This window comes from Pelodiscus sinensis, chromosome 23, assembly GCF_049634645.1.
Source record: "Pelodiscus sinensis isolate JC-2024 chromosome 23, ASM4963464v1, whole genome shotgun sequence".
In the NCBI taxonomy this organism is placed as follows: Eukaryota; Metazoa; Chordata; order Testudines; family Trionychidae; genus Pelodiscus; species Pelodiscus sinensis.
In genome coordinates this window covers 7936395-7960571 of record NC_134733.1, presented here as the reverse complement: position 1 = coordinate 7960571, position 24177 = coordinate 7936395, and the positions used below count along the sequence as shown (strand labels likewise).

Genomic DNA, 24177 nt, shown 5'->3' with positions numbered 1-24177 from the left:
CAGTACAGCCGTTCTTATGTCCTTCAAGGCAGGAGGCTGGAGGAGAGTGGGAATACAGGAGTCAGTGCAGGGGCCTGGAGATGTGGGGGCCCCAGGGCAGAAGGCTGGAGGTGTGAGAGGGCTCAAGAGTCAGGGTTGTGGGATGATGAGGGGCTCAGAGTAGGGGAGGGAGGGCGCGGGAGTCAGGGCAAAGAGTTGAGGGCTTGTGAGTGCTCAGGGGAGAAGGTGGTCCAGGAAGGAGGTGGGGGCAGCAGCAGGCCTCACAACCTACTACTGGCTGTTCCCTGGGGCAGGGGGGTGCTACTCAGACCCTGTACTAGCTGCCAGCCAGGGCGGTGGGGAGGAAGGGGACAGGCATTTCTATTAGTTTGTGGGGGCTTTGGCAGAGCAACAGACAAGAGAAAGTATTTCAAGACTTATGCTTTAGAAAACCCCACCAATGTGGTGTGCAAAACAGGGCTGGTACCCACCCTTAGACTCCTTTGAAATCCACAGTGTTAAAGCGACAATGCCTTCACCAGCTGGGATTCAGCTCCAGGCCACAGAGAACTTCTCCAGACACATTTTGGAAACTGATGAAGCCTGAGTTAGCCTCAGTCTCACTCCTGCTCAGAGGAGCTGAGTCTTGCTTGGTGCACTTCCCCCTTTCTATGCATCTTCAAAATTATGATCAGGGAAGAGTCATTTTGAGCTTCTTTAGAAGTAGTATGTGTGGGCTACATGGCTCCAGCCAGCTGGCTAAGGCAGGCCCGCCCACTGCCTGTAATTATTAGCAACTGTGGTTAGTAGTGTCTTCACTGAATGAAGTAACATGATTGATGAATTGGCTTGTAAACCATGATCATTAGTGATGGGTTTTGAGCAGGTTTGTTGCAGCTGTAGGAAGATCTTGATGTTTGAATTAGATAATTTCCTGGAGCTAGAGTATACATGTAACTTGTTTTAAGCATCCAGAAGTGCTTAGATTTTCAAACCACATAGAACAGTGGTTCTCAATTTTTTTTCAGACCATTTGAAAATTGCTGAGGGGCTTAGTGGACCATTTAAAGATCTTTCCAAATGTTTGTACCCTTGTGACAGATTGTAAAATACTTTGGCTTGTTGCCCTATATAAAGAAAACTTAGAACAAAAAAGCTTTTTTACAAATAAAAGCACACAACTCATTTTATTATGAAGAGGGGTCTCTCCCCACACCACAGCAGCCAGAGCTGGGGCAGGGAAGGAGGGCCATCTCTCCCTGGCAGCCACATCCCTGGAGATGGGGAAAATCATCTCTTTCTCTGGCCACCACAGCCCAGCATGTCCCAAATTATCCACAATTCCTCTTCTCATCCTCATGCCCCCCACCAAGCCATCACCTCACCTTACATGCAAGGGGCCAGGAACCTATTCAGTGGAGCCACAAATTAGGTGGGTGGCCCTTCATTGTCTCATGTGCAGCCACCTGGCTGCATACCTCAGAGCAACTATTTACAGGCCGACCCCACCTGAACAGAGCTCACAGACCACAATCTGAGAGCCTCTGGCTCAGAACTTAAGACAGTAGTTTAAGCCACAAAGATGGTAACCCTAGAACTAAAGTCACATGCCTAGCTCTAGCTTTTGTTGATTGGCTGCAAATCTGGCCCTCTTCCCAGCATAGCACCATCCTAGAGAGGGTTGTTCTCTTGCTGCTGCGTATCCCATGCACGCACAAGGCCAAATGGAGCTAACTTACTCCTTAACAGAGCTGATGCTCCTCGCACATTGGGCTGGTCAGTGTCTCTGAGCCTCTGTTGTGCCCCTCTGTAAAATGGAGATATTACCATTGCCCTACCACAGTAGGAGTTAATGATAAATATACTGAAAACGGAGCCTCAGATATTACAGTAATGAGGCCGAATAAATACGCAAGTCAGGTTGCTTGGGTGTGTTGGCTAGTACATTCTTCAAGTGAGCCAGCTCTTAGTAATCTGAACATTCTGCCTTCACTCTGTAGTTAAGCAACATATAAAAATCCATTCTCATAGTTATGGCAATATCTTTGCAGCGTCTATTGCACTAAGTATTAAACAGACAGACATTTCATTTGGCAGGGGAAGGAGCCCCAGAGAATGTTCTTTACTAGGAAGGGAAGAAAAGATCCCAACTTCGTTTCAACAGAATCAAGGGAAATTAGGGGCTTCTGGAGCTTTAGTATGGATGCAAACACTTCAGGTCATGTGACTTCTGCAATATTCAGGCCCAGCAAACGAGGTATGACTTTTGCTAAATCAACAGATAGACTGACTGTCCTCTGGGGAGGGTTAAGGTATCATCAGAAGGAACTAGAGTTAGTGCACAATGAAGAATAAGGCAAGCATCCCTGCCACCTACAGTCAAATCCAAGTCTGCTTTTGTTACCCTCTATAGCCCTACTAGGGCAATGACTTTGGAAATTATAAACACCACGCTGGAAGTTGCATATGGTGTCTCCTCTTTATACTTACGGGGGAAAGATACTGGATTGGTAGCACTAAAGAACTGACCACTTGTTCAGCCTGCATAGTCTGCCAGTACCTGATTACCTACTTACAGTGCTCCAGCACAATGTTACTCAACCTTTTTTTAAAATAAAGAACTTTTTAAAAAAAGAAAAAATTGTAAGTACCCCCCCAATGCACCCACCCCAGAGCCAGGCACCCCCACTCTAACCCAATGCTCCTCCCCTCCCCCAGAGCTAGGCACCGAATGTATGATAACCCTACCTTTCAATCGCCCGCTCCCACCGCCCAGCCCTGCCTCAGCTGCTTGACTGCAGGGTGCAAGTGGCCCACCAGCGCCAGGCTCACCACATGAGGCTGTGCTCTCCCACCCCAGCCTGGTGTCCCCCTATTGTGGTGCCCAGGGGCAACTGCCCCCCCGTACCTCCCTCACTATGCCACTGATGTGGGGGCAGTCCTTTAGAGCAAAGCTTATTGTGCCCTTCACCATCTTTTAGCTCGTCTCCACAGTGCCATGGGGAAGGGGCGATGGGGATGCATTGTACTGAGCTGCTGGTGGAGGTGGGGGTAATGCATGTCTCCAAGTTCAGCCACCCTCCCGGCTGCAGCACCCCAGGGAGGCTGATGGAGAGGAAACAAACTAGGAGAGGTGGCCGTGGAAGAGATTTTTTTTTCCCCTCCCCACCCAAACTTGCCTCCCAACTTGGAACTGACCTGAGTCTCACCAGAGTCACCACAGCCACATGCTTTTCCCACCAGCACTGGGGCGTGTGTACAGAGCAGCAGTGAATGGTCCGGCTTTGAACATTCAATTTGACAGGCATGTGCCACCGCCCCCTCCCCAATCCCATTTGCAGGGCAAAAATCTCAGACTTTTGCTAAATTTCATTTGTATTGCCGTAGCCCCCAGACGGCTCTCGCATACCCCTAAAGGGTACATGTATCACTGATTGAGAAACACTGCTCTAGCACACAGTGAAGAGATTACTGTGCTGATGGGAGGGGGTACTCCACCTCCCTAAGAGGCAGTAGCTGATTAGACAGGAGAAGCCCGCCCACCAACATGGCACTATCTTTAATGGGGGATACGACAGTATAATTAGTGACAGTTATACCAACATACATTGGTAGTGTGAACCAAGTCTAATTGCCCCAAAGTCAGTGAGCTATGCAAGTTTCCACCTGCTTAGCTGACCTGCTCTCCAAATAGGTACAGCACAAGCAGCAGCAGCGAAATTTTCTGACAAAGTTCTCTGAAAGGAGCACCTCTCAGACTCTGGAGGTAAACCATGTTCATTCAGTCCTGGGCTCCCAAGTGACAATGATGATGGTGCCTGTTTAGCAAGACTCAAACTTATTCGTTTCACCTAAATAACTATCATTACTAAAGCCATATCTGCATCCAGAGAGAGAAATAGAGGTAAAAAAGTTTCCATATGCTATTGTCTAGCTAACATTAAGTCCTGTGAGTGTTGTGCAAAGTAGCCACCTTGATAAAACCTGAGGATTCTCAAGCAGCAGGCTCCTTGGGACAGTGTCTGCTACATGGGTAGAAACTGACACTAAAGTATGATGGCAATGGAAAAATCGCTGAGCTCATCACCTCAGAGCAGGCATCAGAGACCATGAGCGTCCTCTGTCTAGGAAAGGCCAAAGGAGAGAAGAAGACCACTTCACCTAACCCTGGGCACTCAGATTAAAAGTCTGATGCTCTACCAATTGAGCAGTCGACTCCATACCAAATAGCTTGACGACACAAGCTGTAAGTAAGGGACTTAATCGGAGTCATTTTCCTACTGATCTTCTCCCTGTAAAGACTAGTAGCTTGCCACCTACAGGACAGCTGCCAAATCTCATTTCGTTTACAGACATGGAGGAACACAATACAAGAACTCCTCTGCCAGGCACATTCTATATCTTCAAGACAGGAGAAATTCCATCAGCCAGACCAGAGACTTTATCCCAGAAGGCAGGTGAGTTTGGGGCCAATGCAGGATCTCTTAGCACAGACTGATTGGAGTGAAGTTGAATGCTTACAATAACGGCTTGTTGACCTCCTTTACATTTTTATTGCATATTCAGTTTCAGATATCATAGTTAAGTTTGAATGTATGATTACTCTTTCCCTCCTCCCTTCCCCTCCCCACTAAAAATCTGGTAGCACTGCACAAAAAAAGCCAGCCCCATTAATCTTTTCAAGACCAATGCAGGGCTTTGCAGGATCAGTAAGAGAAGCAGTTTGTGTTTATGGTACAAGCAATCTTCATCTAGTAGCTATATTTTATTTCAGAACAACTTCCTTCCCACCCCTCATCCAGAATCAGACAAACAATCCTTTAATCAGTTCTAGCTCAAGAAAAAGCTACATGATTCATAAAGACTATCAAGAATCCAATTCCTAGTTATACAGCTGACAAAGCAGCAGTATCAGTTCAGGTGTTTGTCTAGTCACTTACAGAAGCAGTCTCCTTTCCCTATATCAAAACATAGTGTGACAAAGCAAGGAGGCAACTCCCTCATCAGTGACATGTAGATACAACCTTGCTAAGGCATTTTCCCCACTGCTGTAAATTGTGTTCAAACACAAAACTGCTAGGTGTTTGTAATCACTTCTAGAGTCTATGAAGCCTATAGCCAGGGGAACAATGACAATCAGCTTGACCTGATCTACCAGTAAGCTACTTTTTTACTACTTCTCTCATGCACCATGTCATCTCTTAAAGTGGCCTTTCATTGTATTCACTACCACCACCCCATGAGAAAGGAACCAAAAGGCTTTTTAAACTCTGAGGTTCATAGTTTCACTTTTCTCCCACAACCATTAATATTGCTAGCATACGAAACAGAGCACCATTTCTTTAAATTTTGCTGATATTCAGTAAGAGGAACTCAAGAACCACTAAGACTTTGGCAGTTAAGCCAAAGGACATTCATATGTTTTAAGTCATGTAAGTGCAGCTCACTCAAATGTTCTGTTTAAACTATAATCTGAGTAAGGCAATGTCCCCCCCAGTAATTCACTCTTTAAAGCTTAACTTCCAAAGCAGGTCCAAATACTTGAGCAATGTCCAGTGCTCCACACCATCAAATCCTAAGGACTATGGAATTTGGCCCTATTTTAAGTCAGACTCCTATTCTTTGTGGAAAGCAGCACAAGGCTGAAGTTCTAGTTATCAATTCCTCAGTGATGGTTGGTGACCTTCTCTAAGAGGAATTTAAGCTGCAAAAGCTCGATTCGAGGAATAAAACAGGTAGGTCCCAGTGCTACTTGGAAGCCTTTTCCCAGGATTTTTATCCACTGGTGACAGGTAATTAATCAAGTTCCTTTTTTAGATTGTAGCCCTTAATGCTTAGGAGAGAGGTGGGGGATGGACCAAACAGCACAACTTTGCTATTACATAACGGAAATCTTACACCTGCTTATGTCAAGATTAAATATATTGTTTAACCTCACTAGATTGGGTGAATCAACTCTGCATCCTCAGGAATACATTGGTGTCCCTCATTCTTATTCTTGGCACTGTCCTGTCAGAAAAGGACCTCAGCTGTCAACAAATCAGACCACCTACAGACTTCTTAACAAGAGTTCACCCTCTCTGTGCAAACAAACAAGCATAGACCCAACCATCCCCATCTCCTCTAACAGTTAGCAGCATTAACATATGGTTTAGTGCAAAAAAAAGCAAGAGCAGCTTTATCCGGACTATAGTTTACTATCAAGTTATGGGCGGGGAGGGAAAAGTCTTAAATGTCTGGTATATCATTTGGCTGATTAGCTTTGGAAGGGATCTGGGAATTTGTCCTATCTATTTTTAATGTAAACAGAAAGAAAAGTTCCTGAGTTGGGAGCAGATAAAAATGCTCCTGCACAGTAATTTAAAATAAGAGCTCTTCATGCTTGACCTTAGTAAAATATCGCCGTAGTTAAACTTAAGCAATACTATGAGATCTCCAAACAAAACTCATACAAGATGCACGGGGTGATGATCAAGGTTCAATAGACTGTCTCTGGAATAGTAAAAATAGGTCTCTACATTTTCAATTTGCTTAACCTTGACTGCCCATCCCTCACAAGCTTGGCTGATGTTCCTTAGTGTTACTGAAGAGTAGTTCTTCCAGCAGCTGGAGAACCAAAGACAACTTAGCATGTGCAAAGAGAACCCAAGCGAAACATTGTTTAAAAATAGAAGGGTGCTGGGGAATCTGCTTTGAAGATGGCTTTGTCTGAAAGCTCAGTGACCTTCCTTATCAGTCTTATTTGCCATTTACGTGCCTCATCAAAGAACCCATAATATGTTCAGTCAGATGTTCAGAGCTGCAAAGGTCTTCACTAGGGTCACTTGTGTATCAAAGTCTGTCTCGCTCTTGTTGTTATCTGCATTGTTACTTCTGTTTGCCACGACTTTCTGCCGATGCCTTTCTTCTTGACGCTTCTTCTTCTCTAGTCGCTGCTGCTCCTTCCTTTGTTTATTGGATACCTTAAAAGGAAGAGTCCAATAATAAATACACCTTCAAACATCCACAGGCCCTGCTCAACAGAGGAATATACTGTGTTCTGCAGCTTAAGGAGACAAACAGGATGATATTAAAGCACAAGGCCACAAAGTAGAGGCCTGGACATACATACATAGTCACTCTCTCAGGATTTTAGCATCTTCTCATTTGGGAAAGAGGCCACATGTTAGTGAAACACTCTTGTTTTCCCGTGCCAGAAGAGCGTAGCTTGACACAGGTCCGATCCCAGCAGTACAGCTAGCCAATACAGGGAAGTGCATGTCTTGCAGCAATATAACAAGTTTGTATATAAGGGCAAAATGTTTCCAGGATTAATCCTTAATCAAGGACTTCACTGGAACGTCTGAGTTCTGCTGAATCTGCAGCCAACTTGCTCTCAACCCTCCCATTCAATACCTTTGAGAAATGCTTTTTGTTGGTTTGATTCTCTTCATCTGGGCTAGCCTGTGTCTTGTTCTCTGTTCCATCCTGATGCAATCCCTGATTTCCAAAGATTCTGGTGCCACTTCCATTCTCCTCCCACAAGGCTGAGCTACATGACTTCTCACTTTTGACCTGGATCTCACACTCTTCTTGAGAATCTATCAAGGGAAGAGATTTCACTCAGACACTGATCCACCATCTCTTCATTACAGAATGTCACTGGGTTCCCAGTGGGCTCTCTACAATGTTTTCATTTGGGGGTGGAAGCAGCATACACTGCTTAAAATATTTAGCTAATTATGGGGCTTCGTAACCAGTTTACGAAACCCATGCAGGGTTTTTTAATCCTCAAATTTCACACCCATTCAAAGATATACATATGATCCTCTTTTGTATAAGAATGCACTTGCCCCTTGCTGCTTTTCAGTAGCGTGCTTTCTACCTGCATTTGCTTTTTATTTACTTTGTGGGGAAGATATCCTCAGGACCAAAAAGTCACAGGTGAAGGGACCCCAGAAACTGGAGTGCAACAGCAAGTTTGGAATGGGTTAGAATCAATGAGATCAATCAACAAGCACTGAAAATGCATTTACTTGGGGGACTGACTGACTGTAACCTGAAGTGGAGTCTTGTAGCACAAACCCAGCCTAGGTTGGTTGGACCAGCTGTGTGGTGTCCTAGATTAAATCAGTTGGTGGGTTCATTCCAGGTCCTAGCATAGTCACAGAAACCAGCTTTAGAGACAGCACCACACTGGAAATCTCAGCCCAAGTGGGCAAACATTGATCAGAGTCGAAATTTACCCTCATCCCCTCAAAAGCGTTCCTTCTAAGCCAGGGGAAGCTTAGAACAACTGAGAAGCTAGCACTGGCAGTAGCAGTGCAATCCCCATCATGCAAACAAGGAGAGCACCTTTGTCTCCAGTGCTCTTCGGACAGCATTTTTTCAGAAACAGAAGTATTCAAGAAATGCTCCCTTTACTTACAGATTCTTTGTACTTCATTCACTTGGAGAATGGCAAATATCGCAGAGTCTATATCATAGTTCTTCACTTCCAGAATCTGGATGATTAAATCAACGTCCTATCCACAAACAGATGTCGTTAGCACATGAACCACTCAGACCTGTTTGGTTACCTGCACATTCTAGCTAAAAGCAAAATTTACTTGGGCAATTCTTACAAACTTGCACGTTCCTAGTTTTCACTAGGGCAGAATAAAGAGCAATGTCAAGTGTGAGATTGTAATGAAAATTTTGGTTTTAAACTCAGCAGCAGAATCCAGAAATTCAGTAGACTATACAGTCATGTGCATGAGTGCTGACATGCCAATGTCTAGGCTGCATAATCTAAGCATGTCAGACTGTAAGAGTTCTTTGTCTGTATGTATTGCAGCACTCTGGAACCCAGTTTTTGGTCAGCCCCTATTAACTATACAGATAATAATCCACAGGATTGTAATTAGCTACTGCTAATTACAGCTATTTAACAATGACGGTCAATGCGTGTAGAGATTTTTAGGTGCTCGCTTTGAGATACCTTAAAGGGCCTGAATTTCAGAAAGAACGCTCAGTATGAAAATCTGACACCTTCAGGAGCCTCAAGCCAAATACCCCAAAATCACTAGTCATTCTTGACATACACTTCACCTGTAGATAGTATACCTGTATTATAAAGCACATCCCTTCAAAGTCCTGACCAGTGATTTGCAGCTCTGGTGCTGAAACTGCTCAGTAACATCAGCCCAAGAACCACCCACAGGTCAACTTTCATGTAAGAAGAGGTGCCTTCCATTGTGTGCATCAGAAATGAAGGATTAGATTAGATACTGACTGAACACCCAGTTGCATTGCGGACTTTTTGTATAGCGTCTTCCATTTCATCCTCTAACTCCTCTTCAGATTCATCTCTCTGTGGCTTGATTTGCTCCCTCTTATTCGATTCATTTTTACTCAGCATCTGCAGTGACAAGAACACAATGAAAAATATCAGCAAGGGTCAACTCAGACTCCCATCGCATCTGAAGATACTGTCATTTCAAGATACAACAAAGGAAACCTAGTGCTGATAATTAAACTTGGCTAGATAATTAAACACCTTCGCTTGGGAGGTCTTTTATTTAAAAAAAATTCAAACAGATAGTTTGTCCATTGTCATTTCCACTGTTGCCTGAATCTTGCATTATATGGTGAAATGCTTCTGATTTAGGGCCATGGTGTCCACCCTGTAGCTACTACAGTGACTATTGCTATAGCAAACTAGCCAGACCCAACTGGCCAAATAGTTACATGTAGCCAGCAAGTTGGACACCACAGATTTAGGGTCATGTATAGCAAGCAGACTTAGAAACTTTTAATAAAATAATGTAAATGGTGTATGCTGTAGAATTGCATGCAAAATAACTCCAGGACAGCTCACTCTATAAGCCTCCATGGTTAACAAGGGCCCAAAATAGCTTTAGGGTGAGTGTTTCACTTTCTTTGACCTGCTTTGGGTTTTTACATTTGGAGGTGCATGCATATGATGTATTGACATAGTTCAAGGACACTTGAGGGCCCCAGTACTGATCAGAGGAAACTAGAATGCAGTAGTTTCTGGATCCCGATTCTGTAAATGTAGAAACTTTCTTCAACAGCCTATTCAGTGGATATCAATTATAGCAACTCTGAGGTATATTTGACATGCTCCAAAATGCTAAACACCAACAGAGTCAATGAGTGGGACCATGTCTAGGGATGTAAGGGACTAGTCGAGTCCAGTACTTGACTACTCACCCCCACCCCTTTGCTGCCTTTGTATTGGAGGCTGCAATGGGGGTGGGAAACAGGTGCTGGGGGGAGCCTGTCCCCGTCCCCCCACTGCTGCTCAGTCCTGGCTTCATGCTGGCTCTGGGAGCTGCCCCTGCTGTGGCTCTGCAAAGTGCTTCCCCATATCAACTACAGGCAGTCCCCGGGTTAAGTACAAGATAGGGACTGTAGGTTTGTTCTTAAGTTGAATTTGTATGTAAGTCGGAACTGGCGTCCAGATTCAGAAGCTGTTGAAACTGACCAGCAGCTGACTACAGGAAGCCCGAGGCAGAGTTGCTCTGCCCCGGGCTTCCTGGAATAAGCCGCTGATCAGTTTCAACAGCGGCTGAATCTGGACGCCTGGGACAGAGCAGCTGGGGCGCTGCCGGGTAGGTCCCCGCAGCGCCGCACCTCCGCGCTGCGGGGACCAACCCGGCAGCACTCCAGCTGCTCTGCCCCAGGTGTCCAGTTTCAGCCGCTGCTGAAACTGACCAGCAGTGGCTGAATCAGGACGCCTGGGGCAGAGTAGCTGGGGTGCTGCCGGGTTGGTCCAGTACTGCCGAGGAGCAGCGCTGCGGGACCAACCCAGCAGCGCCCCAGCTGCTCTACCCCAGGCGTCAGCGAGAAAAGCCTGGTCTGCTGGGGGTGGGCGCACTAGCTGCGCCCCCTCCAGCAGACCAGGGAGACGCGGAGGACACGGGCGGCGGGACTGCGGCACATCTCAGCGGTCCCGCTGCCCGCGTCCTCTGCGGCTTTGCTCCGTGTCTCCCTGGTCTGCTGGGGGGGCACCCCCAGGAGACCAGGGAGACGGAGCGGCTTTTCTCACCGCGGAGGACGCGGGAGGCGGGACTGCCTGCGTCCTTCGCAGCGAGAAAAGCCTGGTCTGCTTAGGGGCGGCGCACTACCTTCGCCCCCCTCCCCCCCACCACCCCACAGCAGACCAGAGAGATGCGGAGTAGCTTTTCTCGCCGTGGACGGCGGGACCGTGGCGCATCTGGGCGGTCCCGCCGCCTGCGTCCTCCGCAGCGAGAAAATCCCCGTTCGTATGTAGGGATCCGACATAAGTCAGATCCACGGAACCCGGGGACTGCCTGTACAAGATTAGTCAATTACAGATTGTATCCACTACACCAGTAATTATGAACCAATCAATAGAAGAGGCACTGCCAGTCGATCTCAAAGCAGTATTTCCAGCCTTCTGCCCCTCAAAACTGGAGCCAAAGCCGGCTTCCTGCAGGGGTGAAGAAGTCCTGCAGCTCCGCACCAGATCCAACTTCTCAGGAAGCACGTGCGCACTGCTCCTCCCCTCCGCACAGCAGCACGTGCACGTTCTTGTCTTGCCTTGCCTTCCTCCCCCCATGCACCAGGGAGACGGGGGCAGAGTATTAAGATGGCAGCGGATGATCCAGAGCGGCTGGATTTGTTAAAGAAGCTGCATGTGCACTTCATCTAGTGCTGCCAGCAAATCCTTCCCGAGAGATACTCGTCCCTAGAGACCCCCTGGCCAGACACCCGCCAGCACCCCAACCTCGTGGCCGGATGCCCCCCAGCACTCTGCCCCCGCCCTCCTGGCCAGACACTTACCTACATGCTCTTATACACTACTTCTCACCCAGATTCTGCACTCCTATCCCTATCCCACTCACTGGCACTCTGTCCCGTACAATGGATCCCTCATTTTGGCCCCACTCCAGAGCCTAGGAAGGCCCACAAAATCCACTAACCCTGGAACCCCAGAAGAGTTATTCTGGTGTGAGGCCTTGAACCTCAGTCCTACCTACCCTCCCCCTCTCACACACACTATGGGGCTAGAGTGACAGGGGACTGAGGTGTCAGTTGGGGCCACATCAGTGAGGGTTGGGGGTTTTGGAGGGGTTGGTTTTTTGCATCTCACTTGTGTGGTCCCCGGCTGATTTTTCTGTGGGTCCGTGGTTCCCTGACTTAAAAAAAATGTTTCTTGCCCCTCCCATAAATAAAGACAATGTTGAAACATTTTGTGTTGGATATAATATTTTATTTAAAAATGAAGCCCAGCCAACAAGCCCCCATTTGGGGCCAAGCTCCTACCTGGCTACAGCATCGTAACACCCCTGCATCTCCCCCACACACCCCAACGCTGATCCCATCATACACCTGAACCTCCTGCCTTGCAACCCCCACACCTCCAACCCTCCACCTGACCCCAACATTCTCCTGCCTGGAGGCCCCTCCCCGAGCCAGCATCTCCTTCTCCACCTCCTCCTGCATCCAAATTCCCTCCCAGAGCTTGCACCTGTCACCCCTTCCCACACCCAAATCCCTCATTCCCTCTCCAGAGCCCACACCTCCTGTGTCAACCCGGTGAGAGTGAGTAAGGGCTGGGGACAGCAAGTGATGAAAAGGAGGGGAATGGAGAGGGCCTAAGGTCAGGGGTGGGGTAACTCTTGGTTTTCCCTGACATTCAAAAAGTTATCGTGGATGTAAAAAGGTTGGAGATCACTGGACTACACAATTAGCCAAATACCTGTTCCTTAACATCTTTAACCATGACACCACCTGCGTGCACACACACATGCCCCCCCATCAAAGATAATCAAGCACTTTTGACATTCAATCAAATCGTGCAGACAGAAACAGGGAACCCAGACTCTGGTCTGAAGTCCACAACTGACCAGACAAGGTCATTCTGATATCACTGACCTCTGTTTGAAGATGTGCAGGAGCTTCAGAGTTGTCATTTATTCGCCGCACGCTATCGTAGTGCTCTCCATAGCGATAGGCGATGTGCAGTTCTCTTACGTTGCTTTTATCGGTGCCTCGAATCTGAGGAAGATTGAGAGATTCCTAAAGATGCCTTAGAACTGAATCACCTTTACATTTTGAAGAGCATTTGATTTCTTTTCAAGTAGTGCTTACAACTAGCACAAAACATTGTCCTAAACTACCTAGTTAGCCAATACCTGAAATAAGGAGCATTTATCCTGTAATCCAGACATTCCTAAAATAACATTCATAGTACGCAACCTGTAGTGCTAGGAAGCCAAATTAGCAGCTTGAAACTTGTGACTTTAGAAATGCAGGGATGGTCAATTAAAGTATACTAGAGCAAGCCTCGAAATGTATTTTATTTTCCATGAAAAACATTAAAGCTTTCATCTGTGCCACACAAAGCTTAGCAATATCTGTAGAAAGACTCCTAGCCTTGGAATTAGCTGCTTCTAAAGATGCAACAGCTGCTAGAACTAACTCCAGCTCAAAGTATTGGTAGATACCTTGATATTTTCCCAGCCCTGAACTGGAATGCAGAGAATTAGATCCTTTTTCATAACTAAATATTTGTAAGTCAACTGCTCCTTTACTTCCCTGCCAAACCCGATGCCCTGTCCCCAAAGGAGCACAAAAAAGTTGCAGCTCTTGCGTGGTATAGCATTTTGCAATTTCCTTATCCCTCCAGACTTCTGAAAGCAGCTAAAAAAGTATTTTCCTACTCACTTTTAAATTGTATCTGAAGTATGTCCTGTTTCAGATTTCAAACAAGCGTCTGCCAGTTATTTCACCTTATTTTGACCTTCAAGTCACCAATTCCACAGCTTGTCATTTACCTCTCCATTCACATTCCATTATTTTTTAAGGTGGCCAACATGCTGGATGGCAACAAGATTTATTTTTAAGCATAGCCAGCTTTTTTTTAAATCTACAGGAGGGTGAATGGCAACATATAGAACCTGCACTTCCAACAGGGCATTGTGAAAGGGAAAAAACCTGACAAACCTTTTTAGTGTTAACTCTGCCTACCAAAAGAGAAGCTTTGTAAGCTTCCAGCTGATAAACTAGGCCTGTAAGTAGAATTTTGTTGTTTCCTGCATATCGTCATCTTTTCTGCAATCAATTCTCACCTTTATTCATAAAACACTTAGGCTAATTTGTATGGGAAATAGACCTCGTTAATGAGAGCACCTTAAGCAAAAGGAGAATAGCAAAGGCATCATTGGGCACAAAGCAAACCCTGTAATTCCATGTAGGATAGCGATAGAGATGCAGTCGTGTTAGTCTGGTCTAGCTAAAACAAAAGACCGAACTACGTAGCACCTTAAAGACTAACAAGATGGTTTATTAGGTGATGAGCTTTCGTGGGCCAGACCCACTTCCTCAGATCAATTTGTGGAAGAAAGCCCACGAAAGCTCATCACCTAATAAACCATCTTGTTAGTCTTTAAGGTGCTACGTAGTTCGGTCTTTTGTTTTACCTGTAATTCCATGTGTAACAGGCACCAAGTCTTTTTTCCCCCCAAATAAATCAAGGGAATTGATCCAAATGCCAATGGAAAGATGTCCAGTGACTTCACTAGCTTTGGTTTGGAGGTGGCCAAAAATGACTTAAGAAATAAGAAAAGTGGGAGACATTGACCACTTGCTCTACCAGGATTTTTTTCAGGCTGGTTGCTTTATGCTTAAGGTGGGTCTCTAACAAGTCAACCTACGTCTTGTCCACTGTTGAGACCAAGGATTCAAGTGAAACATGAAAAATAAACTCTCCTCAAGGCAGTCACTCTGATGCACAATGGTGGCTGTAGGGAGAGATCTACACAGCTGCACCAATATACCTATTTTGTGGTTAGGGGACTTCCATCTCAGGGGCTGTCAACTAGCACCTTTTGTCAGCACTGTATTCAACCACACAACACAGAGAATCTCCATTACAAGCCCTGTAGTTATGGCACTGAAAGGTCCATGAACACAGGAACACTCGTGCATTAATTGTTGAGATGATACTCAGTGTACTGATAAGAGTGAGCACATCAACTTGCACGTCCCGCTCAATACAATAACCTAAATAACATCTCCATGATCTCCTACATAGTGGTTGCCTTTACAGGCTCCGAGAAGCTAAGTAGAGTAGAACTTTAGTTCTGAACGCCTCAGGAATGAAGGTTGTTTGTAATTCTGAAATGTTTGTAATGCTTAACAAAACATAGTTATTTCAAAAGTTTACAACTGAACACAGACTTATTGCAGCTTTGAAAATTTACTATGCAGACAAACAATATTGTTTTTTTGGTTCAGTAGTTTATGTTTAACACAGTAATGTGCTATATTTACTCATCTCTGCACTGCCTGATGGCTTATTTCTGGTTCCAAATGAAGTGTGGGGTTGACTGGTCAGTTTGTAATTCTGAGGTTCTCTTGTAGCTGAGCATTATTCCTGGATGATTCATATTTAGCTAATTTAAGACAGTAGGAATGTTTTTTCTTTAGAGCACGTGGGTTAGTTATCTACCATAAGTAGGGTCATCTAAATTCTAGATGCACTTTTCTGATTCTGAAATCCATCCAATAGCTTGCAGCATGCTAGGGAGCATTTAAGATGTAAGTTTTACGTTCCAGATTGTAATCTGCTCTGACTCCACAGTAAACCTAATATCTGTGCATTTTACTGTGCTATTTGTAAAGGAGAACTGATCCTTTACAGTCACTTTACTCAAGCACTGACACACAGAGATGAATGCTCCAGGACTGAAGATACAGGCTAACATGCTGCACCTCTGAATACAGAGGGGAAAGGTTCAATATGGGTCCATTTACTATGAGAATCTTCAGAGATAACTCCTTCTTTTGTCTTTTCAGACTGCAGGTGTATTCGCCAACCTCCCAAGGGAAATGGTTAACACATGCCAAACATGCTGTTATATTACAGAGGATTGAGGCAGACTAACAAAGAGCTCTCTCAAACATCTCAGTCCCTGCAAAGTCCACATTCATATACTGTGGAGACATTTCCCTGAATGTCATTCAACATACTGCTAGCAAACATGGCAAGTGAAAACATGATACAACTTGATAATTCATTTATTTCAGTAAAACAACAATTTAAAGCAGTTGTAGCTTTCAAAGCAGTCCAGTAGTAGAGTTAATTAGGACACAAATCTTAGGAAATACACAGAGAAGGGACAGAGGACAAAAAGAACTGACCAAACAGATATCTGCACATCCTAGAAATTCTGGGTTCCTATTAGGGATGTTAAATATTGGTTAACTGAATAGTCAATTAACCTCATGAATTCAGTTACTCGACTATTCTACAGTCTCTGGAAGTGGGGCTGGCAGCCAGTGAAATCTGGCCTCACTCCCGAGGAGCCCCTTGCCACTGCACACTGCTATCTCTGTACCAGAGGCATCAGCATGGAGTGCCAGGCAAGAGCTGGTCCACGAGGGAGCCAGTTTAAAAAAACAGCTCCCCTGGCAGACTGGCTGCTTGTCGCCCTGCACAAGCAGCCAGTCTGCCAGGGGAGCTGTTTTGCAGCAGCCCCTATCTAAGGAAGGGGTCTGAGCTCCCAGACCCAGTATGAGCCAGAACTAGGCCAGGTTGCCTGCCCGAAGGCTCTTCATACACTTTAAATGCAGAGCCACAGCAGAGGTAGGTCCCAGATCTAGCAAGCAGGGACTGAGCCATGCTGCTGACCAACCTGCTAAAAATTTACTGGCAGGGGGAGAAGGTGCATGTAGTCTATTGTATTAACCTATAAGCTTTTGCTCATCAGTTAATCGACTATACTACTAAATCCCTAGTTCCTGTAGCTAAATCAATACTGCTTTGGCCAATGTTAATTTGGCCTGCAGAGTTATGGCAGGAACTTTACATTCTATCCAACCCATGTCAAGGCATTAACTCACTCTGCACTTCCCCAGAACATCAACGGACAGAGCTTCACACACAACTGGCATCAAAAGGTCTCATCACAACACTGACTCTTTTGTAAGAAAAAAAAATAATTGTGGTGAGGCAGTTAACCTAACTCCTAAAGCACACCGCCACTACGAACCTTCCCCAACCTTAATTCAGTATCAAAACATTAATCCAATACATAGTCCTGATCCCTCAGTTTAGGCAAGTCTGGCTTAAAACGGAGAGATGCCAGTTTACATGAGAACTGTTTGGTAAGACATATTTGTGTTTCACATGTTCAATAGCTGTTTTTAAGCCTAAATTACAGTGTCTTATCTCCTTCCTCAAGTTTTAGGAGAAACTATGTTGGGCGGGGGGGGGGGGGGGGGGGAAGAGGAGAGGGGAGTAGCAAAGAGCCACTCAGCATCATAGCAAACCCTGGCCAAGAAAAACAATTTAAAAAAACCCAAACCCAAACATGAGACATCAGCAAATTTAACACCATCTGCATTAGTTAGCAGGAAGCCAGGCCATAGAAGGAAACTGCAGTATTGATTCTTACCTGCCACAGAGGAGCATTGAGCTGATGAATAACCACATTCATTTGATTGTTCCTTGCAAATGCAACAATCGCATCATTACCAGCAAACGTACCAGGCTTCGCCAAATTGGCAACTAAAAAAAATTCAGAGTGGATGCAGGAGAGGTTAGAGATTTGGGTTTGACACCTACAGAAACACTGGCAGGTAAAGAGAACCTCATCTCAGCAACATGCCTGATAGAGGAGTGTGATTATTGAAGTTGGAATTTGACCATAACAAAGATTAAGAGAGTGATAGAAATGTAGCCGTGTTAGTCTGGGGTAGCTGAAGCAAAATGCAGGACAATGTAGCACTTTAAAGACTAACAAGATGGTTTATTAGATGATGAGCTTTCGTGGGCCAGACCCACTTCCTCAGATCAAATAGTGGAAGAAAATAGTCACAACCATATATACCAAAGGATACAATTAAAAAAATGAACAAATATGAAAAGGACAAATCACATTTCAGAACAGAAGGGGGATGTGGGGGGGGGGGGGGGGGGGGGAGGAAGGAAGGTGAATGCCTGTGAGATAATGATATTAGAGGTGGGGAAGGGTAGATGTCTGTGAGTTAATAGTATTAGAGGTGATAATTGGAGATTAAGATTAAGAGAGTCTTTAATCGCTATACAAAATGCTTCTAGCACAACAGTTTTCCTAACACCATGAGAAGTTGTTAGCTCAGCAGTTATTCAGGAAAAAGCATGCCATGTACTGACTCACTAAAACTGCTTCCCGTATCGCCTGTTTGCTTAAGAGTTTCTCCAGACTCTCATACAATTTATGGTTGTGACTATTTTCTTCCACTACTTGATCTGAGGAAGTGGGTCTGGCCCACGAAAGCTCATCATCTAATAAACCATCTTGTTAGTCTTTAAAGTGCTACATAGTCCTGTATTTTGCTTCATACAATTTAGGCTGAGATTTTCAAAAGGAACTCACAACTCACTGAAATGCTATGGGATTTAGGCACCTAACTCACTTACCGTGAGTCTACATTGCAGATGGTGTGATTCCCAACTCGGGTAGACATCATATATGTGCTAGCTCTGATAAAGCAAGCACATTAAAAATAGCAGTTGTGGCCTGGACAGTTGGGGCTAACACCCGAGTACAATGCAGTCCAAGACTCTAGGTATGTAATCAGGCAGCTAGCTTGAGCCATCACCCGTACATATCTTCCCAAACTGACAATTACATCTTGGCGCTACTGTGTAGATATACTCTTAAGCTCCTTTTGCCTCTCCAAATTGCTTCTGTAGTTGGGCATATTCCAACACCAGTTAACAGCTCATCTTCCTTGCCTCCCATCCTCCCCTAAGGCTTTCTTGGTGGAAGAATTCTTGCGTGTCTACAAAATCGCATCTGAAGAATGAATAGCTACTCTAAGGTAACTTTGGGATGGGGAAAGGCAAGGGGTTTGACTACGGAAGTCGACTGTCAGATAAGATTAAGCTTATTGGATAGTCAAGTGACTACTAGACTAGTCACTTCCCGCCACCCCCTTGTTGCCTCTATCAGAGAGAGAGAGAGGCGGCAAGGGGGGAGCTGTCTTAGAATTACACAATCACTCCTTCTGCCAGTGTCCCACTGCTTCCTTACCATGTCTCTCAAAGGGAACATCATCTTCCACAAAAGGTTCAAAATCCTCCCTCTGCTTTGTCATGTAATCCACTGTTTCCTGGCGATGTTTGAGGTGGTTTCTGGAGTGCCCCTCAAGCTGGTCACCAAGGGCCCGGAACAAACAGTTGCTGCAGAAAGACAACACTTCCGATAAGTCTCAGAGGGGTAGCCGTGTTAGTCTGTAACTTTTAAAACAACGAACAGTCATGTGACACCTTAGCGATTAACAAAAATATATATAGTTTCATGAGCTTTTGTGGGTAAAACCCACTGCTTCAGAGGAAGCAAAGCCCAAGTCTGACTGACACATATTCAACATTAATCTGGTTCTTTTAATCAATGTTCAAGTCTGATTTACAGACAAAAGCAGTGTAGTCATGGCAGCTGGAAAGCAAGCTTCCCTGCACCTCAGTCCTGTAGTGCAATAAGCACAATCTCCATGCTCTCTCAAAACTCAGCATCTCTGCTGAAATTACAAGTCTTTACCTACTAGTAGCAAGAGTGCACTGCTTTTAGTGAAACAGACTACGGAAGTCGGCTGTCCAATAAGATTAAGCTTATTGGATAGTCAAGTGACTACTAGAATAGTCACTTCCCACCACCCCCTTGTTGCCTCTATCACAGAGAGGCAGCAAGGGGGGAGCGGTCTTAAAAGTAGCTTTCCCCCAGCCAGTGTCCCACTGCTTCCTTACCATGTCTCTCAAAGGGAACATCATCTTCCACAAAAGGTTCAAAATCCTCCCTCTGCTTTGTCATGTAATCCACTGTTTCCTGGCGATGTGGACAGGGGAGGCAGAGGCACCCCTACTGCTATGCCTCTCTTTGAAATGTACAAGAGCCACCTGTGGCTCTTGTACATTTTTAAAGAGAGGTGCAGCAGGATAGCAGGCACCCCCTTTATTGACTAGCCGATGGAAATTCCATCGTCTATTCAATTAGTTGATTTAGGGATGTTACATTTCAATTAGACACCTATTCACCAAGAACAAATCTCTTGTGGGCCACCAACAGTCCATGAAAGCAGGGAGATATGGGCACCCAAATCCTTTAAATCCCCGCCAAGACAAATAATGTGATAATCTTTTTTAAGGGATTGGGTCATTCAACCTGCACTCCTCAATCAAGTACATATTGTGACATATGTACAAGTTACAAGAAGTGAAGTATTTCAGATTTGAGTACATTCAGTTGCTATCTACTCTATATTTGTATTTGTCTGTCTGTTCAAGAACTCCTCCTAAATAGTCAGAGCTCAGACCACCAAGTTTGGTACACAGCTTCCTCTTATCACAACATAAAGCAAGGTAAGGGTTTGGTTGTGCCAAGAAAACAGGATGTGCCTAGAATGGGACTGTCTCTTTTCTCTATGGTTTTATGAGAAGCAATCACCAGGCAGGTGAAAGGGGCTGTCTGGGTGTGCTCCCCCACCCCGAACACCTCAGCCTCAAGCCTCCCAGCCCCAAGCCTCCCAGCCCCAGATGCCCTTTAGGGAGGGTGGGAAGGGCTAAACACCATCCTGATTTATATGGGAACATATGCTGATCCTCTTTATCAGGGAGCAAAGGGAAAGTGCATGGTATATTGCATTCCTCACTCTGGCTGGGGGACACAGAGAACAGACAAACCTGGACATACGTTCTTCCCCCGGATGTGCTCACTGGAGCTGCAGTGGCCACAGAGAGGCACTTCTCACCTGGCCTCAAGCTGCTGCAGTGAGAGAGGCCTAGGGTAGTTCTGTCTGGGACGAACCCATCATGTGAAGGCTGCGCCAGAAAAAGGACTCCTATGGATGCTAGCAGAATGTTCTGCCAATCTTTGCCTGACTGCTTCTCATTTTTGGGGTTTCTCCATTTTGTACCCTGCCTCAGCTTGGATATTGGGCGATCGCTCCCATTTGAATAAACTCAATTACTTACCTCTGCTATGACTCAAAGCTTTCTAAAAAACAATGTAAAGCCAAATTGACAAGAATCTTGTCAGTTTCACAGTTGCAATAGTGCTTGTCCTATTGTAATCAAATGTGGAACTAATGGGTCACATTCTATCCATATCAGTCCACAAGCACCCTCATTCTATTTATGCTATATTAACACTTCCTACAAAGCTGCACTATCGAAGCAAGTCCAAGTAATTTTCAGAGTTGATTCTGGAGTGTACACTAGGTCAGGCACATCGGGCCACAGAAGGACTGAGTGCAAAGGGGCTGAGATCAGGGAAGTAAGAAGCTAGTGTGTGGTACAGAGGTGCTAGAAAGAAAAAAAAAGGGGGAGTGGGTGGGAGGAGAACTGGACAGTTGGGCTAAGTGTGAGATTTGGGTACAGTTACCTGGGTCAAGGAACAAGGTTGGGTGCAGAGTTAGGAAAGATGAGGACAGTGGGTGCCTAGCAAGGAGGGGGAGAAGGGTGTGGTCCTCAAGGGGGAATGGGGTGCCAAGCACAGGAGGTGGGGTGCATAATGCTGGTAGGAGGCAGGGGGCTTGGTGACCAGAATGGAGGGTGGGCCAGGGGCATAGTCCTGGCTGGGGGCAGAGAGCTGAGAGTGGAGCGCCCAGCATAGAGGGGGAGCCAGGGGGCGTAGTCCTGTTGGGGAGACAGGGGGTGGAGCACCAAGAATAGAGGAAAAGCCAAGGGCATAGTGGTGGTCAGGGGCAGGAAGCAGGGGGTGGAGCACCTGGCATAGAGAGGGAGCCAGGGGTGTAGTGCTGGGGGGAGGGAGGGAGGAGACCCGAGAGGGCTGAGGGTGGAGTGCCTGGCTTAGTGTGGGGGCTAGGGGCATAGTGGGGGGAGGGGGCAGGATGCCAGAGGCAGAACCCATGGCATAGTGGGGGACCCAGGGGCATAGTGGGGAGGGGGTTGAGAGCAGGGGGCAGAGTGCCTGGCATGGGAAAGGTGGGGGTGTAATGGGAAGGGCAGGGAGCTGAGAGTAGAGCACCTGGCACAGAGGGGAAGCCAGGAGCGTAGGGAGGCAGAGAGCTTGGGGCAGAGTGCCTGGCATAGAGGGGGACCCAGGGAAGCAGGGGGTGGAGTGCCTGGCATGGAGGGGAGCCAGGGGCATAGTGCTGGTGTGGGGGGAGGCAGAGAACAGGGGAGGCAGGGAGCAGAGTACCTGGGGGTGTAGTGCTGGTGGGAGGCAGGGAAGGGGGGAGAACAGGGGGCAGAGTACCCGGGGACATAGTGCTTGTGGGGGGTGGGGGGTGGGGGGCAGGGAAATGGAGGAGTTGGAGGCAGAGTACCTGGGGGCATAGTTCTGGTGGGAGGTACGGAAGCGGGGGAAAACAGGGGGCAGAGTGCTGGTGGGGGGCAGGGGCATAGTGCCTGGCACAGATGAGGGCCGGGGGCATAGTGCTGGTGGGGGAGCAGGGAATGAGGAGGGGGGGAAGGGAGCAGGGGGCACAGTGCCTAGGGGCATAGTGCTGGGGGAGGGAGGGCAGAGCAGAGAGCCTGGGGGCATAGTGCTGGTGGGGGGAGGGGCAGGGAACAAGGAGGGGAGAGCAGGGGCACAGTGCCTAGGGGCGTAGTGCTGGGAGAAGAAGGGCAGGGCAGGGAGCAGAGTACTTAGCGGGGTAGTGCTGGTGGGGGGGGGGGCAGGGAACAGGGTGCGTAGTGCCTGGCACAGCGGGGGGGCCAGGGGCATAGTGCTGGGGGAGGGGAGGACAGGGAGCAGAGTGCCTGGAGGCGTAATGCTGGGGAGGGGGCAGGGAACAGGGGTTAGGGCAGGCGGCAGAGTGCCTAGGAGCATAGTGCTGGTGGGGGGGGGGGCACGGAACGGGGGGGACAGGAGGTAGAGTGCCTAGGGGTGTAGTGCTGGGGGAGGGAGGGCAGGGAGCAGAGTGCTTGGGGGGGTAGTGCTGCTGGGGGAGGGAGGGCAGGGCAGGGAGCAGAGTGCTTGGGGGGGTAGTGCTGCTGGGGGAGGGAGGGCAGGGCAGGGAGCAGAGTGCTTGGGGGGGTAGTGCTGCTGGGGGGAGGGAGGGAGGGCGGGGGGAGCAGAGTGCTTGGGGGGGCAGTGCTGCTGGGGGGGCAGGGCAGGGAGCAGAGTGCTGGGGGGTAGTGCTGCTGGGGGGAGGGAGGGCAGGGGGGAGCAGAGTGCTTGTGGGGGCAGTGCTGCTGGGGGGGCAGGGCAGGGAGCAGAGTGCTTGGGGGGGTAGTGCTGCTGGGGGGAGGGAGGGCGGGGGGAGCAGAGTGCTTGGGGGGGCAGTGCTGCTGGGGGGGCAGGGCAGGGAGCAGAGTGCTTGGGGGGGCAGGGCAGGGAGCAGAGTGCTTGGGGGGGCAGTGCTGCTGGGGGGGCAGGGCAGGGAGCAGAGTGCTTGGGGGGGCAGTGCTGCTGGGGGGGCAGGGCAGGGAGCAGAGTGCTTGGGGGGGCAGTGCTGCTGGGGGGGCAGGGCAGGGAGCAGAGTGCTTGGGGGGGCAGTGCTGCTGGGGGGGCAGGGCAGGGAGCAGAGTGCTTGGGGGGGCAGTGCTGCTGGGGGGGCGGGGAGCGCAGTGCCCGGCGCAGCGGGGGGGGGGGGGCGGGGAGCGAGGGGCGTGGCGGTGGGGACGCGGGGGCGTGGCCTCGCCTCAGCGCTCGCTCACCCGTCGCCCGGCACCTCGCGCAGCTTGAGGCCCAGCGCCTGCAGCTGGTTGGCGAAGCTGACGAACTCCTGGGCCGCGCCGCCGTCCTCCGCGGAGCCCCGGTTCCTGCGCTCCTTGGCCAGCGCCCGGCGGGCCGCCCGCTCGTCCCGCTTCCGCTCCGTCTCCGCCTTCTTGCCCCCGCCGCCGGGCCGCGCCTTGGGCGCCTGCCTGCGGGACATGACGCGGCTACTGCCCCAGGCCCCCAACGCTACCCGGACCGGCTGCTGCCCAACTGCGCCTGCGCAGAGACCAGCCGGCGTCGTTCCGCCTTTGTCACGTGACGGCCTTTCAACCGCCTCCCCTTGGACCATAGAGCGTGTTTAAGAGGGGCCAGAGCGGCTCCGTTCAAGGGAGTCCTCCATATTGACATAGAACTGATCCTGGAGAGAGGGACTATTTGAACCCAGGGAGAGTAGCGCTCCCTTCTAAAGGCCTCTTCTCCAGTCTTGCGGGAGGGATACTGGACCTAGGGCCCAGATCCTGGAGAGAGGGAGGAGTCGATGGCAGCAGTGGTGGCTGAACTTGGGGGAAGGGAA

The 24177-nt window shown here is 48.0% G+C and overlaps 1 protein-coding gene across 1 annotated transcript; it reads right to left on the bottom strand.

The window, feature by feature from the left end:
• Positions 1 to 4509: 4509 nt before the first annotated feature.
• Positions 4510 to 23874, bottom strand: OTUD3 (OTU deubiquitinase 3). The gene is made up of 8 exons (XM_075906113.1): positions 23603 to 23874; positions 19014 to 19162; positions 17391 to 17503; positions 12865 to 12987; positions 9233 to 9358; positions 8387 to 8483; positions 7375 to 7559; positions 4510 to 6941 (listed from the first exon to the last, which is right to left on the bottom strand). The coding sequence occupies exons 1-8, from the start codon at positions 23818 to 23820 to the stop codon at positions 6765 to 6767; spliced, it is 1188 nt and encodes a 395-aa protein (XP_075762228.1). The 5' UTR covers positions 23821 to 23874; the 3' UTR covers positions 4510 to 6764.
• Between the last annotated feature and the right edge of the window lie 303 nt (positions 23875 to 24177).

Coding starts and splice junctions, on each gene's coding strand:
- OTUD3 (XM_075906113.1), bottom strand. CDS start 23,820: ATGTCCCGCAGGCAGGCGCCCAAGGCGCGGCCCGGCGGCGGGGGCAAG. Junction 9,359..12,864: donor CTGCACATCTTCAAACAGAG/GTCAGTGATATC, acceptor TTGTCACTGCAG/ATGCTGAGTAAAAATGAATC. Junction 7,560..8,386: donor GAATGAAGTACAAAGAATCT/GTAAGTAAAGGG, acceptor TTCCCTTGATAG/ATTCTCAAGAAGAGTGTGAG.